The sequence below is a fragment of the Artemia franciscana genome, chromosome 1, assembly GCF_032884065.1.
Source record: "Artemia franciscana chromosome 1, ASM3288406v1, whole genome shotgun sequence".
NCBI classification, from domain to species: domain Eukaryota; kingdom Metazoa; phylum Arthropoda; class Branchiopoda; order Anostraca; family Artemiidae; genus Artemia; species Artemia franciscana.
The window spans coordinates 48014666-48031719 of record NC_088863.1 but is presented as its reverse complement, the minus strand read 5'-3'; the positions used below and the strand labels follow the sequence as shown (position 1 = coordinate 48031719).

General features: G+C 35.1%; 1 protein-coding gene and 1 long non-coding RNA gene across 5 annotated transcripts in view; both read right to left on the bottom strand.

Moving 5' to 3' along the window:
- LOC136030846 (very low-density lipoprotein receptor-like) overlaps positions 1-15200 on the bottom strand; it is a gene marked incomplete at its 3' end in the record, with an annotated part of 166904 nt that extends 151704 nt beyond the window's left edge. For all 4 annotated transcript variants that reach the window (XM_065709901.1, XM_065709926.1, XM_065709934.1 and 1 more), the window contains 2 exon segments: positions 3239-3358; positions 15033-15200. In XM_065709901.1, the coding sequence (XP_065565973.1) occupies positions 3239-3358; positions 15033-15099 (187 nt within the window).
- Positions 29-3231, bottom strand: LOC136030890 (uncharacterized). Its single transcript, XR_010618384.1, has 2 exons — positions 1205-3231; positions 29-1161 (listed from the first exon to the last, which is right to left on the bottom strand). It is a non-coding gene; the product is annotated as an uncharacterized LOC136030890 (long non-coding RNA).
- Positions 15201-17054: the final 1854 nt, after the last annotated feature.

Below are 17054 nucleotides of genomic sequence, written 5' to 3'. Positions count from 1 at the left end.
CTTTGGGGGAGAGCCAGATTTCCCGGCGTTTTTTTTTTTTTTTTTTTTTTTTTTAATAAGAAACTAAATTAGAAACATTTTTTGAACTGAAAGTAAGGAGCAACATTAAAACTTAAAACAAAAAGAAATCATCACGTATATGATGGGGGTTGTCCCCTCGTGAATACCTCACTGTTTGCGCTAAAATTTTCCTTTTGTCCCAGTACTTTAAAAACGAATCCCGAAAACAAGGTTCGGTTATTTAGAACAATAAGAAGCTTTTTTGAAAGTACAAAAAAAAAAAAACTTTAGCGCGAAGAGCGGGGTATCGAGAAGGGGACAAACCCCGTCATATACGTAATAATTTCTGTTCGTCTTGGGTTTTAACGTCGCTCCTTACTTCCAGTTGAAAAACTTTTTTTAATTCAGTTTCTTTCAGTAACAAATAAAGTATCTAACCTATGTTGGCTCTAATATAAGATGAAAGTACACATTTTGAAGATGCCTAACGCGTAACAAAATAAATAGAATTTATTTTTTTGGCGCTAAGTACCAAGCCACATGATACTCCACAGTGAATTTTCGACAAAATAAAAAAGAAAAACACTTGATGAATCAACAGTTTCTCTGGATTCTTGGTGAGGCATTATTAAAGCCATGTCAGACTATGGGAAATAGGATTGGGGTCTATCTAGTACAAACGCTAAATTAAATATTATAATATAAAACAGCGCCAGTCAGCGTCAACTAAAGATGAAAGGTTTTAGTAATTTCGCAAAGTGGTTCTTTGACTAAGATCCCTGACAATAATTTATGCAACAGTAGGGTGTTGCTAGACCAAAACGAAAACTAGGAGATTGAGCTTTCTCTTCAAAACTTCCGAAAAGTTTACATTTTGAACAAGAATGCCATCTGTACAAACAGGGCCGGATATAAAACTTTGACGCTTCTGGGCCCCAGTGTTTTTGCAGAACCGTTTTTACGGTATATTCGGGGAAATCCACGAAATCTCAGGGATAGTAGAAGCATAGAACAGAACGCAACTGATGAGCCAAAAGAAAGGAAAGAGAGGGGTCTTACTGAACTCTCAGCTCCCATTCTCAGGAGACACCTGATAGTTTATAAGTGGTCACATAATTCCTGTGTTGTTTTAAAATCACTTTTCCGCCCATAGGCCCATACCTAGCGGGCTTATAAAATCACTTTTCCGCCCATAGGCCCATACCTAGCGGGCTTATTGGCAAATACGGGCCTATGAACAAGTAGTGTGCAAGCAGCGTACTTGCCCTCCCCAGCCTCATTGAGAAATTTCTTGGCGGGGTTACAAGAAACATTGCAGTTTTTCAAAGATTGCTTAAGATGAAGATTGGACAAATAGCGATAATATTCTCCAAAAAGTAGGCACATTTATTTAACCCTCAAAAGGAAAAATCTGAGGGACCATAGACTAGTTAGCGTGTGAAACAACTTAAAATTAATATTTTCTGACGAGTAAGGTATACAAAATATTTCACACCTCCTGATCTAATATACTTCAGGTTTCCACAAACAAATGATTTAAGTCGAGGATATTTATTATCCCTCGAAGTTTTTTAAATTCGACATATTAGCCTACTTAAAAATCAAGAAATGGCAAATAGCCATCATTTGCGCCAAAATCAGAGCATCTCTCTCCGGCAAGTGTACATATTACAAAAAACAACAATAATGACTAACATTTTTATGACATTCCTCTTTTGCAACTACACCTGAATCGTATGATTTCTCAAACTGCCAATTAGAAAATCTGTGTATCAAGTTTCGGCGTCGATAAGATAATATTTTGCTGATATCAAGATTTGCAAGAGCTAATTTAACCCGATCACATTTTTAAGGAAACTTCCTAATTGGTAGAAAAATTATATGTAAAATAATGTGGCTCAAGTTAACACCAGTCAAACCTTAGTAATAGTAAGCTCTCACTGTAAAGGGCCCCTTCTAAATTTTAATTAACTAGATTTTAATCAACAAAGCCTAGTGAATTAAACCAATACAATTTCGGGACAAGGGCTGGAGAAGGGGTCAGAGAATTAAGTCGTTCAATGATATTTGACATGAGACAGGAGGTATAGAGTCGAAACTAAGAAAAAGTTCGGCAAGGGTTATTAAAGGGACAATTTTAGTGTGTTACTTTTTTTTGTTTTTGTTTTTTGTTGCACCTTAGGTGAAACCGAAAAACTTTACTAAAAAGGCCGCTTTTTACCCTCTTGAACACTTTCAAATATTCTTTCTGTTCAGATAGAAAAATCCCCACTAGTTATGCATTTTTTTCAAAAGAAAAATGAACTCAAGCCTTTCTGGCTCATATCCTCTTATTAACAGGAGATATTTTTCCGAGTCGAGTGCGTACTATTTTGCTATACTTTCCATCAGATAGCAGCCCTGTCCAGCTTGATAAGACACATGACATTGTAGCGTTTGCTCATTCAACTACAGCCAAAATGTCTCAGGGCAACTCAAGACCCCACTCAGGTCATCAGTAAATGCGTTGCATCAGCCATGATCTACAAAGGCAGTTGGTGGTCTATTTGGATAGTCCCCTTTGGATTCGTGGGTGACTAAGGGAAAAAAGGTCACCAGTCAATTGAAAGAATCTCCAAGTACATATGTTGAAGGTTCTTAATCTACAAATGCTGCAAAGCCTAGCCAATTCTCCACTGTTTCGGCGATATACACCAATAAAAGTTAATACTTAAAAATAAACTAAATACTCGTCTACCTAAATTACTAAATAGATTATGAACGATATAAAATTCCATGCTTTAGCTTGCTTTTTTTCGCTTATCTTCACAAAGTAAGTCATTGTTGCAACATAAGTTTTTCCAAGGCAACTGAAAATATGCAATCCAAGAGTTTTCAGCCTTCGTTTATGAAAAAAATCCAACTCTCCCTAAAGATTGTTATTTTATCTCAGATTCCCCCGAGTCCTTAGGTTCAGAACAAGTGTCCCTAAAAGAAGCGATTTTCGTCTGAAATAAGATAGCCTCCCAAATAGTGGAAGACCAGAACAGAATCTGGAGAAAATTCATTGGATAATTTGCCTAAAGCTACGTTCAGAAGCTAGACTCAGCCATGGACCAAGTTCCAAAGTCTTTGAATCTTCAAAGTAATTGGTCAAAATCTTGGATCTGACATGGGCTAACGCTAAACAACGTTGAACTTTGAAACTCGATCCAAGACTAAGTTCAGTGTTTGAACATAGCCTGGATTAAAAACAAACCTGGACAATTTTCAGGTGACTCGTCACCGTTATCTCCGCAGTCGGCTTCACCATCACATAGCCAAGATTGTGCTATGCAATGTCCGTCGCCACAGTCAAATTCATGAGTTGAACATTGAGCTGGAATAAAAATTCATGGTTAGAATGTCAAGTAGGTTATCAATGCCAAAACACTAGCCCAATATAAAATGCGTCTCAAAAAGAAAAAGTGCAATCACGCTTTTAAGCCATAAGTAGGTCTTGGTATCTATTACAATCGGAGATTCAAAAGTTCCACAAACACACACACACATATATATATATATATATATATATATATATATATATATATATATATATATATATATATATATATATATATATATATATATATATATATATATATATATATTATATATATATATATATATATATATATATATATATATATATATATATATATATATATATATATATATATATATATATATATATAGGTTATATATATATAAGTGTCGGTAACGATCAATCTGTTACGGATGAATCACTCTAAAGCTCTCTTAGAAAAGATACAAACTAATAAACAAAAGATTTACTTCCTAGAAACTATTGACGCGATGAGTAAGCACTAACTTATGTCTCATGTCACACAGCAGAGAAACCTGAACTCGATGTCAACAGCAGAAGAAGAAGTGTCGGTAACAATCAATCCGTTACGGATGAATCACTCTAAAGCTCTCTTAGAAAAGATACAACCTAATAGACAAAAATTTACTTCCTGGAAACTATTGATACGTTGAGTAAGTACTAACTTATGTCTCATTCCACTTTCATATTAAAGAAACACTAACGGTATGGTAAATTTTTGGATGGGCACGTGCGAGATTTTTTTCACAGTACAATTTACCACCCCGATATTTTTTTTCGAGGTGTGATTGACATTTGGGGCGGTGCATAAACTTGAAAAATATCAAGCGTAGGCAACTGATATATAGCCTAATTACTTGAGACAAGGAACAGGCCGTTCAGCCCAATTCGGTCCCGACAACTATCGAAGTTTCAGTTGCAGGGTCTTTTTTCTTACACGGAAAGGTAGTGAGCCTGTCTTCCAAGCCCGTGGAAAGCAGTGATTGAACCCCAGGCCCCGTTTTGCTAAGCTGAGACCATTCCATTACGATTCCACCAGGGTTAAAAAAGCTTCTCACAACGGTAATCGAACGCGGACCTGCTGAATGAGAGCCAGATATCCTAGCTACTAGACCATAAAGGGATTGGGTAATAAAAATGGAAAATAATAGGCATGTAGGAACAGAAGCAAACATCTTTTGAGTTTTGAGAGAGGGAGAAGGGTGTAAGTGCGAGACTTGTGTGGACCTACCTGATCATGGATTCTATTATTTTTATAATTATGTTTACTTTTAAATTACTTTTCATTTATACATAACGGCTCACAGTGTGATTATGAATATATTTTTCTAATGGAACGGCGCTTGTTTCTTGAACAAAACGTGTAATAAATTACGGATTTAACAAATCCTTTGAAGCATGTATATGAATCAAGGGTTAGATATACAGGTTTCAAGCTGACCAAGGAGTTGGAATATAACAATTATCTCTCAACTGAACTGAGGTACCATTGTAACTCAACTCCGTTCAACTCAACCTTCGTTCAACTTATTCCCAATTCAATTCAACCGCATAAAAGATTATGCTACATTACGCTGAATAGGGTTGAGTTAAATGAGTCGAATAAAAATGGGGTTGGGCTGAGCCAGGGATGAATCCAATGGCATGAGTTATCACCCTCTACTAGTATCAGCATCTAAAAAAGATTTTGATCTAAATCTTTAATCTTAAATCTTTTTGATCTAAACATCTAAAGTTTTCTTGGGAAATATAAGACCTAATCGGAAACAGATTTACTACTCGGATAATAATAATATAATGAGTGATTATTAGCTCATTTCCACCGCCTTAAAAAAAGTAAAATAGGGTAGTAAAATTACAAAAAAAAATGCTTTTGTGTGACGTTTGTATTGTGTAAAAGGCAAACCATGGCAATCACGGCGACGCATCAGTGTGAAAGTTTTAAAATTGTGGAGCTTTTTCAAGGATTTACCCAGGAAGGCGTCAGGGCCCATTCGATTTTTGTGAAAATCAAAATTTCCCCGAATGACTGGGCACTTTTTTATCATTTCGATACTAATAAAAAAAATCATAATAAAATTTCTTTGTGAAAACAAATTCATGAATTTCGAAAAAAAACCTGAAACCTTGTAAATGGCGTCGGATCGAAATGAAAAATATGAAATTAGAATCAGCATGGTCAAAATACCATAGAGGGGAAAGACAGCACCCTACCTAGAACAGCAGGGAATATCACTGACGTCTCTTTTTCGTTTTTCCCTTCAGAGATGATCGAATCGAACCAGTCGCTGTAGAAGGAAAACTGGCAGGATCGATACAAGATTCTAGGGTATAGGAGCGTTGTTATTGTAAGTAAAGATCACCAGTAGATCACTAGATCACTTAGATTACCATCTAGTAGCGTCTTGGTGTAATCTATACATGCAATTTAGGAACAGTATACCTTACAGAAGTTATGACGTCGGTTGAATCAAAATAAGAGTTTGCAAAAAAATTTCTGGGAATATCTAAATACTAAACTAAAGATTATAAAATTGAAGAATGTAGAAGATGGATGGAGTAATTTTATCAAAATAGTTTGAGAAGTAGCAGATGGTGGCTTAGCGAGGAAAGTTAGACATGCAAATAGAAATATAAATGACAATATTTTAAGTTTAGAAGAGAAATACAAGAAGTATTTGACTGATGGATCAGATGAAAATAAGAGGAATCTAAGGAAAGTAGAAAAAGCATTAAAATATGAATTAAGGAGTTGTTAAGTGGAGGCCATGGATAAAATTCATAAAGATTTATAATATAGAGCCAGAGGGCATAATAATAAAATATTTCATTGGCGTGTTGCAAACTGAGAGGGAATAGTCAATCTGGACTTGTCCCAGTTAAAGATAGAAACGGGGCTAAAATTAGCGATAAGGAAAGAGTTAATGATAGATAGGCAGAACGTTTTGAGAAAGTGTTAAATAGTGCTAGTGTTACAGTGAATTATATAGAAAACGATGGAAAAGTTTGGGACACTTGAAATGAAGGAAAATTTATTTTGTGAAATTAAATAAGTTTTTTATATGACGGTTGCCAAATTAAGAGATAATTTACTGAATATTATGAATTCGATTTTTAAAAGGGTTAAGTACTCAACAATTTTAGTAAAATTTTAATTAAATCCCTCTATGAGACTTATGTGATGTAACTGAGTGTGGTAATTATAAAGACATTAGTTTGGTTTCTGTAGGAAACAAATTACTCAATATGATGGTACTTTTTAGAATTAAAGATGCTGTAGATAAGAGTTTTAAGAGAAGAGCACCCTAGTTTTCGGAAGGAGAGTTGATGCGTCGACCAAAATTTGGCTATTGGCCAAGTCGGCCAATGCTTCACTATTAAAGATTATTAGCAAAAGAAAAATTCTAGCGCAGGGCATATTCTTGTACGATATACCAGATAAATACAGTAAATTGATTAGTGATATGTGTGAGAATAAGATAGCTGTAGTTAAGAAAGAAAATGAGTTTAGTAGCTTGCTGATTGAATTAGGAGTTTAGCAGGATTACGTCCTATTCTATTCACATTTATATTAATCATTCTGGTGTACGATTGATCATTCTGGTGTTCGAGCTATATGGAGAACCTTGTTCTATCCTACTTTCTAGGGTTATAATTAGAGAAAGGTTGAGATGGCTAGGAAAAGTTTTGGGGGTGAAGGAAGATAGATTTCCAACAATCACCATATTCAACCAGCCATTTAGGTCCAAGCCAAAAGCAGATCATCTCGATTTGGGTGGAGGAGGTCGCAAGGAACAACTTAAGGAAAATTGGAACTTCTTGCAAGGGTGTAAAGAGGCAGGCTTTAAATAGGATGGGATAGAAGAGGAACGTGTAGGCCTATAGCTATTTTGACCCGAGGTGAAATCTCCATTTTGCTGCTTTGAGTTGTTAGCAGCAGTAGCAGTAGCGTTAGTAAAACCTAAACAGGAGGTTTTGAGCTCTCTCATGCTGACAAAGCCAAGCATAGCGGCATTTTTGCCATTTTGCATCACAAAATCGTCAATCTTTACTCAAAGAGGGCCTAAATACTGAATAAAAGGAGTTCTAGGATAGTCAATAGTTTGCCATAGTCTAGAGCCCTAAACTGAAGGTTTTGAGTCCCCACCTTAACAAATTACATTAAATTGAAGTTACCTGTCACATTGCGTCACGAAGCCTCATTTTTACCCAAAAGGGGGTCAAAATACCATTGAGTACAAACTCTAAAAAAAAACACGGTGTAAAACCTACAAAAGCTATCTGTCCCCCCCCCCATCCTCATCTGGAAAACAACGACAACGGTTTTCAAACTAACCTGTTGTCCTTATTTTTTATTAAAAACCCTTCGAAGTTGAAAACAGCGTCAATTAGAATGGGTGTAGAACTAGGTAGTGTGTGCCTCCCCCCTCTATATTTTTATCACCACCCTGGATTTAAAAAATACCTTGCCGAGGGCATTTACATTGACTTTTAAAAAAATCCACGGTCTAAAACCTACAAAAGCTATCTGTCTCCCCCCCCCCCATCCTCATCTTGAAAAACAATGGCATAGGTTTTTCAAGCTAACCTGTTACCCTTATTTGTTATTAAAAACCCCTCGAGGTTGACAATAGCGGCAATTAGAATGGGTGTAGCACTAGGTGGTGTGCCCCCCCCCCCTATATTTTGTCACCACCCTGGATTTAAAAAATATCTTGTCGAGGGTATTTACATTGGCTTTAACAAAAATTTACGGTCTAAAACCTACAAAAGCTATCTGTCTCCCCCCCCCATCCTATCTTGAAAAACAATTACATCGTTTTTTTCAAGCTAACCTGTTACTCTTATTTGTAATTAAACCCCTCGAGGTTGACATTAGCGTCAATTAGAATAGGTTTAGCACTAGGTGGTGTGTGCCCCCCTATATTTTTATCACTACCCTGGATTTAAAAAATAGCTTGCCGGGGGTATTTACATTGAAAAATACTCAGTTTAGTACTCTCATTAAGAATATTGTTAAAAAAAAATTAAATCGCAACCCAGCTAGATTTTGAGAATAAATAGGTTCTATTTTTCATAAGATACTAGTTTTTTAATCTTACAAGTATCCAAAAACATCACGAGTCAGTTTATTTGAGTTAGTTTTGTAGATGTACCTTACTTGATCAGCGAAGCAATAATATTTCATCCACTTAAATTTCAACTTCACTCTTTACTTTCGTAATAAAACTTTGTTTTTTAAAAGTAATCAACAAAAAAAGATAAGAAAAAGAAAATATAGACTACAAATGATAGATTAAATATTTACTTCCTGAAAACTAGTTGTAGGGTGAGTAATAACTAGATTAAAACTGATTCCATCACCGAGCTAAAATAAAAACAGTCAAGATTACAAAATGTCATACATTCTTTTTGAAAGTGTTCATTTTAAGCGTTTATCACTGTCACCATGTGCTATCCAGTCAGGTTGGTTTCGTCTTTGTGTAGGCCTACTTTGAGTGTTACATGAAAAGGATTGTCCTGTGCCGCAGTTAGGTCTTTAGTGACGAGAAAATATATTCGAGATACAAATTCAATGTTAATAAGCTGCTCGCATGTGTAATTTCCTTGCTGGTGACAGCGTTCATATGCTTACATAGAGTCCTCATATTGAACTCCAGAGGTATGATAACTTGTCCCGGGGATGTGCAAGCATACTATACAATGACCCCCCCCCAAAAAAACTGCAAATGATAGAATGATTGATTATTCGACTCACATTGTGTCAGATCGTCAATCTTATCCTTATCTTATACTTCATTGGCAGTGCAATAGCGCAGCCGAAATAAGAGCGAAGTGGGCAATACGTATTATAAGATACATATTGCATATTAAATACATATAAATAAATCCAAACTGAAAGTAAGGAGCAACATTAAAACTTCGAACAAGCAAATATAATTCACTAACATGAAAGAGGCTGCCCCCTTCTCAATACTTCGCATTTCACGCTAAAGTTTGAGCCTTCGTCACAACTCTTCTTTTCAAAGTAATAAAAAACTTTAGTGTAAAGAGCAAAAAATATTCCCCTTTCATGTAAGTGAATAATTACTGCTCGTTCTAAGTCTTAACATGGCTCCTTACTTTTAGTTGAAAAACTTGGTATTTTATTTAATTTGTGATGGTTTTTCAAATAATACCAGGAAGATACATCACATGGTAGCGATACTGCCATGAAATTTTTATTTGATTTTTTCACGGGGCAGTTCCCCACATATACAGAATAATTCCCCATATACAGATAATTCCCACATATACAGAATAATTGATTATTTTATTTGAAAGAATAATAGATAGGCAAGGAAATGGAAATTAACCGAATTAGGGCTAAATACATAGTTGGTGACCACGTCTGAAGGAAACATGCCAAACTGATAAAAATATCAGATTCCACATGTTTGAGAAAAAAAAATACCCAAAATGGTATCGCTTCAAAATAAAGGGGGAAGCAAAATGGTATTTCCTTGTTAGCCAGAACTCTCGAATATTGAAGTTCATCAATAGTTCATCATAATGAAATATACCAAAATACGACGAAAATATAGTAGTTTAGTAACAAAATTATGGAAACTACAGCAAAGAATTATGGAAGGGGTTCCGCCCAAAACCAAAATACCATGTCTATATATTAAATATTTGATGAAAACATACCTAGAACGTAGATTTCAACTGGGCCTAAGCTAATCTCCGAATACTGACAGCTATAAACTGGTTATCGTCTGATATTGCAGATCGAAACCCCCTAGTGTGCACTGGGTACAGGCTAACAAGCAAGTACCGACAACTGTCCTCCCATTGACCCAACTGACTTGATATAGGTGTATTGTTTAAATTAGGCTACGATGACCATGACGTTTAAAATATCACCAGGAAATTAGGTAAAATTACAGGTACGCGGCTGATAAAACACGCAAAAATAGTGGCCTACCATTAGATTCCTTATTTTATACTCTTTCCAAATATCATGATCATTTTTCTGACAATGCACAACATCACCTACCCGGTGATGGATCCAGGGGGCGCCCCCTCCCCCGACATAGTGGGAGATTTTGATTGGGTCCGTTTGCCGTGGTTTGGGAAGAAAGTTATTTGTAATTGTGAAAGTTCTGTAATTGGTTTTTAATAGTTTAGTTTTTAATTATTAAGACTGTTTCTTTTTGCAAACAAGTTGAAACAAGGTTTTAGCTACTTTTTGCAGTCTTTACTAATGACAAATACTGCCAAAAAGTATTTAGTTAAATTTAGGTTTATCAAGGAAATCTGTCCGTTTTACCAAAAAAAGCTAAATGTGAGCCAAAAATCTTAATTTCGTGATAACAAGGAAGGAAAATTTAAAATTCTAACTTCTTTAGGCTATCAAAATGATATTTCAGGATTGTGCTGTCGCAACGGGGATGAAAAGTAAAATATTTAATTTTTTTGCTGTCAAAAAATTTGTTTTGAGTCTTGCTATGACACTGAGGCACCGGAACTGATATCCTAACTTTTTTCGGTTGTCTGTTTTCGTTTTTGGGTTTACTTGTTTTGCGAAGCAGGGTGGTTTTTATAACAGTGTTGTTTATAGGGGATTTGCATAATAGCAAGTAAATGTACGAGAAGTCGAAAAATTGTTAATTAAAGTTTTGGATTCTGGTGAGCAAATGGTAGCCACTTTACTGCTTATTTTCATCTAATTAAAGCTCTACCTTATGACAAATCACCTCTGTTCATCCTGAAACATTAAAATAAAGGCCATACTCTTTAAACCTTAATAAAGGCTCGTATAAGTACATACTTAAAACTAAGTATATGAGGCAAAATAGTCCTTCAAAGGTTGGAGTAATCATTTAAGAAGAATAGATTTTTGAAAATTGTTTATAAAATAAGGCAACGAATTATGTGTTTATTTTTTTTATCTAGCTTGTATAGGGTCTGAATTCTCAGTTTGAATCTGTGGAATGGCATTGATTTCTTTCAAACATTTGAAAATAAAAAAAAAATGATAAAAAGAGGGAAATTCACACAACTTGAGTTAACCATGGAAACCGAATACAACTGCAATTTTACTTCAGAATTTCTCACCTTCTCAATACCAACCAGTCACAAAATATAGTTGCTTTTGTACAGGGGTTACATTTATTTGTCCATAAAATTGTCTAAACTGCTATAGGCTATATACCACTGAGGATTTTTATACTTATTTTGATACATGAAATCCAATCATGTTTCCACGATTAGTTGCTTATACATAAAAAATTTTACAGGAAAATTCTGTGACTGAATGCTAAATCTAAGTCAAATTTCAAATTTTTGTGCCCAACAGACATATCGAGATTTAAACGTTTGAATTGAATATCTGAAAATATCAAGATTTAAAAAAAATAATTAGAAATCTCGGTAAACGTATCACAGTTCATATTATTGACTTACCAATAAAGTGAACATACCACTCGATGCCTTTTTTTTATGCTCTTTACGAATATAATAATACTTCTATCGCAAATTGAAATTTAAGCACATTTTGCACTTTTTACCCAACGTAACCTAACCTTATTGTAAACAATTTTGACACTAAGAAAATGTAGTATTATTTTGTTAAAAACGACCGAGAAAACAGCGCTGAGAAAACGTAGCATTATTTCGTCAGAACGACCGATAACTCATACTTTAATTGACAATTCGTCATTTTTTAGAGCTCAAAAAGTGCTCAAATTTGAACTTGCGATAAAAGCGATTATCATATTCGGAAAGAGCATAAAAAAAAACATCGATTGGTGTGTTCACTTCATTGGTAAGTCAATAATATGAACTGTGACACCTTTACCGAGATCTTCAGAGCTTGAAACCCTGAGAATTTAAGCACATACCTACATGCATCTTTATTAGAGTTCCTATTTTTCTGATAATCTTGGTCTTTATGCGAATATTTTAGGATGAATAGAAGAGGAAATACTAACGAAGAGCCCTAAACTAACAGAAATGGCCATTACAAGCGTTCACTGAAATATTAAGGTAGACATCGGCTGTGTAATAAATAAATATGGCGGGAGTGGAAGTAGAGAAATAGACTTTTTCATATAAAATTGTGAATTCTGTGATTTAAGGGAATATATTGAATTATAAAAAGCGGAAAGAGACGCTTCATTGTTATGAAAAGTAAAATTTTGATTAGTGAATTTTTGAGATTTTGTCAAAATTGATACTGTTTATTAAAACGCTAATCAAACAGTTCGTGGTAACGAACTGTAGTAAGGAGCGACCCGGCTCAATAGTAACCAAAACTCTAAAAAATGGAATTTTGATACCAATAGCTATATCAAAAGAATCGCATTTTAATGCTGGTTTTAAATATATAAGTTTCATCAAGTTTAGTCTTACCCATCAAAAGTTACGAGCCTGAGAAAATTTGCGTTATTTTAGAAAATAGGGGGAAACACCCCCTAAAAGTCATAGAATCTTAACGAAAATCACACCATCAGATTCAGCGTATCAGAGAACCCTATTGTAGAAGTTTCGAGCTCCTATCTACAAAAATGTGGAATTTTGCATTTTTTGCCAGAAGGCAGATCACGGATGCGTGTTTATTTGTTTTTTTGTTTTTTTTTGTTTTTTTTTCCCCAGGGGTGATCGTATCGACCCAGTTGTCCTAGAATGTTGCAAGAGGGCTCATTCTAACGGAAATGAAAAGTTCTAGTGCCCTTTTTAAGTGACCAAAAAAATTGGAGGGCACCTAGGCCCCCTCCCACGCTAATTATTTTCCCAAAGTCAACGGATCAAAATTCTGAGATAGCCATTTTATTCAGCGTAGTCGAAAAACCTTATAAGTATGTCTTTGGGGACGACTTACTCCCCCACAGTCCCCGTGGGAGGGGCAACAAGTTACAAACTTTGACCTGTGCTTACATATAGTATTGGTTATTGGGAAGTATACAGGCGTTTTCAGGAGGATTTTTTTGGTTGGGGGGAGGGGTTGAGAAGAGGGGGATATGCTGGGGGAAGTTTCCATCGAGAATTTGTCATGGGAGAAGAAAACTTCCATGAAGGGAGATCAGGATTTACTAGCATTATTTAAAAAAAAATTAAAAAATAAATGTGAAAAAGCTTTTTCAGCTGGAAGTAAGGAACAGCAATAAAACTTAAAACAAACAGAAATTATTACCCATATAAGGGGCTCACCTCCTTATGATACCTAGCTCTTTACACTAAAGTATTTTTAGTAATTTCAACTATTTATTCTACGGCTTTTGTGATTCAGGGGTCATTCTTAATGAATTGGGATAAAATTTAAGCTTTAGTGTAAAGAGCGAGGTACTGACGATGGGGCGAATCCCCTCATATATGTAATAAAAACATAAGAATACAAAAGTTCTTTACGTAAGCTAATTTATAAGTTACGTAAATCTTTTACCAATAAAAAGATTCGTAAAAAATTAAAAGTTCTAGTTGCCTTTTTAATTAACCAAAAAATCGGAGGGCAACTAGGCTTCGTCCCCGCTCTTTTTTTCTCAAAATCATTCGATCAAAATTATGAGAAAGCCATTTAGCCCCCTCCCCCCAAAAAAATATGCAAATTTCGTTTTGATTATTCCTCTGCGGAGAGCCAAAATCAAAACATGCATTGATTCAAAAACGTTCAGAAATTAAATAAAAAAAACGAGTTTTTTTAACTGAAAGTAAGGAGCGACATTAAAACTTAAAACGCACAGAAATTACTTCGTATATGAAAGAGGCTGCTTCCTCATCAACGCCCCGCTCTTTACGCTAAAGTTTTTTACTGTTTTAAAAAGAAGAATTGAGAGAAAGAGTCAAACTTTAGCGTAAAGAGCGGGGCGTTGATGAGGAAGCAGCCTCTTTCATATACGAAGTAATTTCTGTGCGTTTTAAGTTTTAATGTCGCTCCTTACTTTCAGTTAAAAAAACTCGTTTTTTTTATTTAATTATAAAAAGAAACAGTGATTAGTTAATACTTTATTGCCTATACTTAAAACCCTCGTTTTAAATGTCTTCTATGCATTTCCATCTTTTCTTTCTGTTTTTCATGTTACACCCCTAAAAGAACTAGGCCTGGTATTTAGTGTTTAATATATCTTTTACGAATATACAAGTTGTGTCTTTATCCTCATTTTCGACACTTCATTAGTATCATAGTTACTAAGCTATACCACAAAGTTATGCAACATACTATATGGTTTGACCTATATAAATTGTCACAAAGAGTGCATGACCCGAAAAGATGGTTCAAGACCTTTTTTTTTACAATGAAAAGCTCAACTCACTTAAGTAACCTATTGCACCCACCCACCGCATCCGCCCCTGCACCCACCACAGTCCCTCTCGCTGGCGGTTAAAATGTATTAGGCCTATGAGAACTATATCTAGGACCATCGCGTGGGGGTGGAACGTAGTGTTGGAAAAGCGACCATGATATTTAGAAATAGAATAAATAAAGAACCTAGCAAACCCCTTAAAATTTAAGATACCTTTTGTTGATATTCTAGCAGTTTTAAAAGGGAAATCCTGCACCACAACTATCCTTGGATCAGCTATAACGTTACGCTAAGATCCCAGTAATACTTCCCTTTGCATAGGCCTACTTAGCTAGCATTTTAAGTTTTAATCTAGCCTATGGATAGTCATATTCCTTACTAACCTGAACCGACTGCATCTCCAACAAACGCCAGAATAAAAGCAAGTAATTGAATGTAATGTAACTTCATATTTAAATTATCCAACAAATCCGACTTTAGCTAGCAGCAAAGTTGACACAAATCTAAGTTTTGAACTACAGTCTACAACGATTCATTCTTGGAAGCAAACTGAAAAACGCCAGTGTTTTTTAAACCGCCTCGGGAAAATTCCTGGCGCGCAGCGCGTGGGAAAAAAATTGCGGGTAAAGGATGTAATCGATGGTACAGGATGATGTCATCCATTGTATTGCATCGTACGACAATTCTTTTTAATCAATTAAATTTGGTTGCAAAAAATGACTAAAAAAATGTAGTTCTTTTGTTTGACCACCTTTACAGGAAACGATATAAATTCTAAAAAATGCTTTAAAAGATTGTAAAATACTTACTCATATCATCCTTAGAAATCCCTGTTATTTTTCCTTCCCACGCCCTCCTGATATACAAATATATAGGCCAACTTATATCTGCTCACTATTTTTCAATGGTTTGACTTTTCTTTTTATCGTTTGTTTTACGTTAGCTGTTCAATTAGCGTGAAGAAAAGAGTTGTGCTATTCAATATACAAAGAGTGTAATGAATTTGGGCTATGTATTTGCAAATCAGAGGAGGGGGGCTAGTAACAACTTTCAAATCCTAAAAGTATAGTGGAAAAACCTTTTCCAACGACATAATCAAGCATTTTGGAATGTTTTAAAGTATTTTGAATTCATAGCGCTTCGTTTATAAGTGACGATGCACAAGAAGCGATACCGAAAATATATTGACAAACTATAGAAATATTGTCTGAAGATGCAGAAAAACGTAGAAAAGGGTTTTCCCTTTTTTATTCCTTTTATAGGGTTGTTTTAGTGCAGTTCTGTTGTAATGTATAGTGATTTTTTTCTTTTTTTAAGCCTAAATTTCACGGCACCAGTTAAGCCTACATTTAAGCATCTGATATTTCGCTAGTCTTTTATATCGCTCAGTCACGGGGTTTAGATGAATGTTAAATCTTCTTTTTAACGAGTTAGCAGAGAAACTTATGGGGATAACTTCCCCGGAAGGTCGTTCAAAATCGAAATCCAACGTCGAATGAAGCTTTTATTCAAATACATTGTTCTCGGCGTCTAAACCTTAAAACTAAATTGAAAAACAAGTTTTTTCAACTGAAAGTAAGAAGCAATATTGAAACTTCAAACGAATGGAAATTATTACGTATATGATGGGAGTTGCTCTTCCTCAACACCTCGCTCTTTACGCAATTTTTTTTAGCATTTTTACAAAAAACTTCTTATTGTTCTAATTAAACGAACATAGTGTTTCAGGAGTCGTTCTTAAAAATTGGGACAGAATCTAGACTTTAACGTATAGAGCGAGGTGTTGAGGAGAGAAACCTCCCTCATACACGTAATAATTTCTGTTCATTTGAAGTTTTAATGCTGCTCATTACTTTCAGTTGAAAAACTTACTTTTTTTTATTTCATTTCTGATAGTTTTTTTTAAATAATGCCAGGAAATCTGGCTACACCTACACGGAAAAATCTCTCCTCCCCATGATTTATTATCTAGACAATTCAATCCACGTGAAAATTTGCTCCAAAAAATTCCCTTAACATCTCCATGCGTACAATTGAGTTTCAAAGAAAAAGAAAGACATAAGACGAATGTTGTATAGGAATTCTGGCAAGTTCTCCCAGTGTGAAATTTCCTCTGAAAAATTCACCCCCTGGAAACTTCCCTCCCCATGGAAAATTATCACCTTGGGAAAACTCACCATCAAAAAACCCTCCCAAACAAAAACATGTTTGAATACTTCCCAATAACAAATACTATAATAGGCAATGGGCAAATTTGCTAACTTAAAGGCCTATCCTCGGGGGCTGTGGGGGATCATGATATCTCTAAAGGCATAGTTACTCGGCCTTTCAACTAAGGTGAACAAAATGGCTATCTAAAAATTTTGATTGAGGGGACCTAGTTGCCCTTGAATTTATTTGGTCAT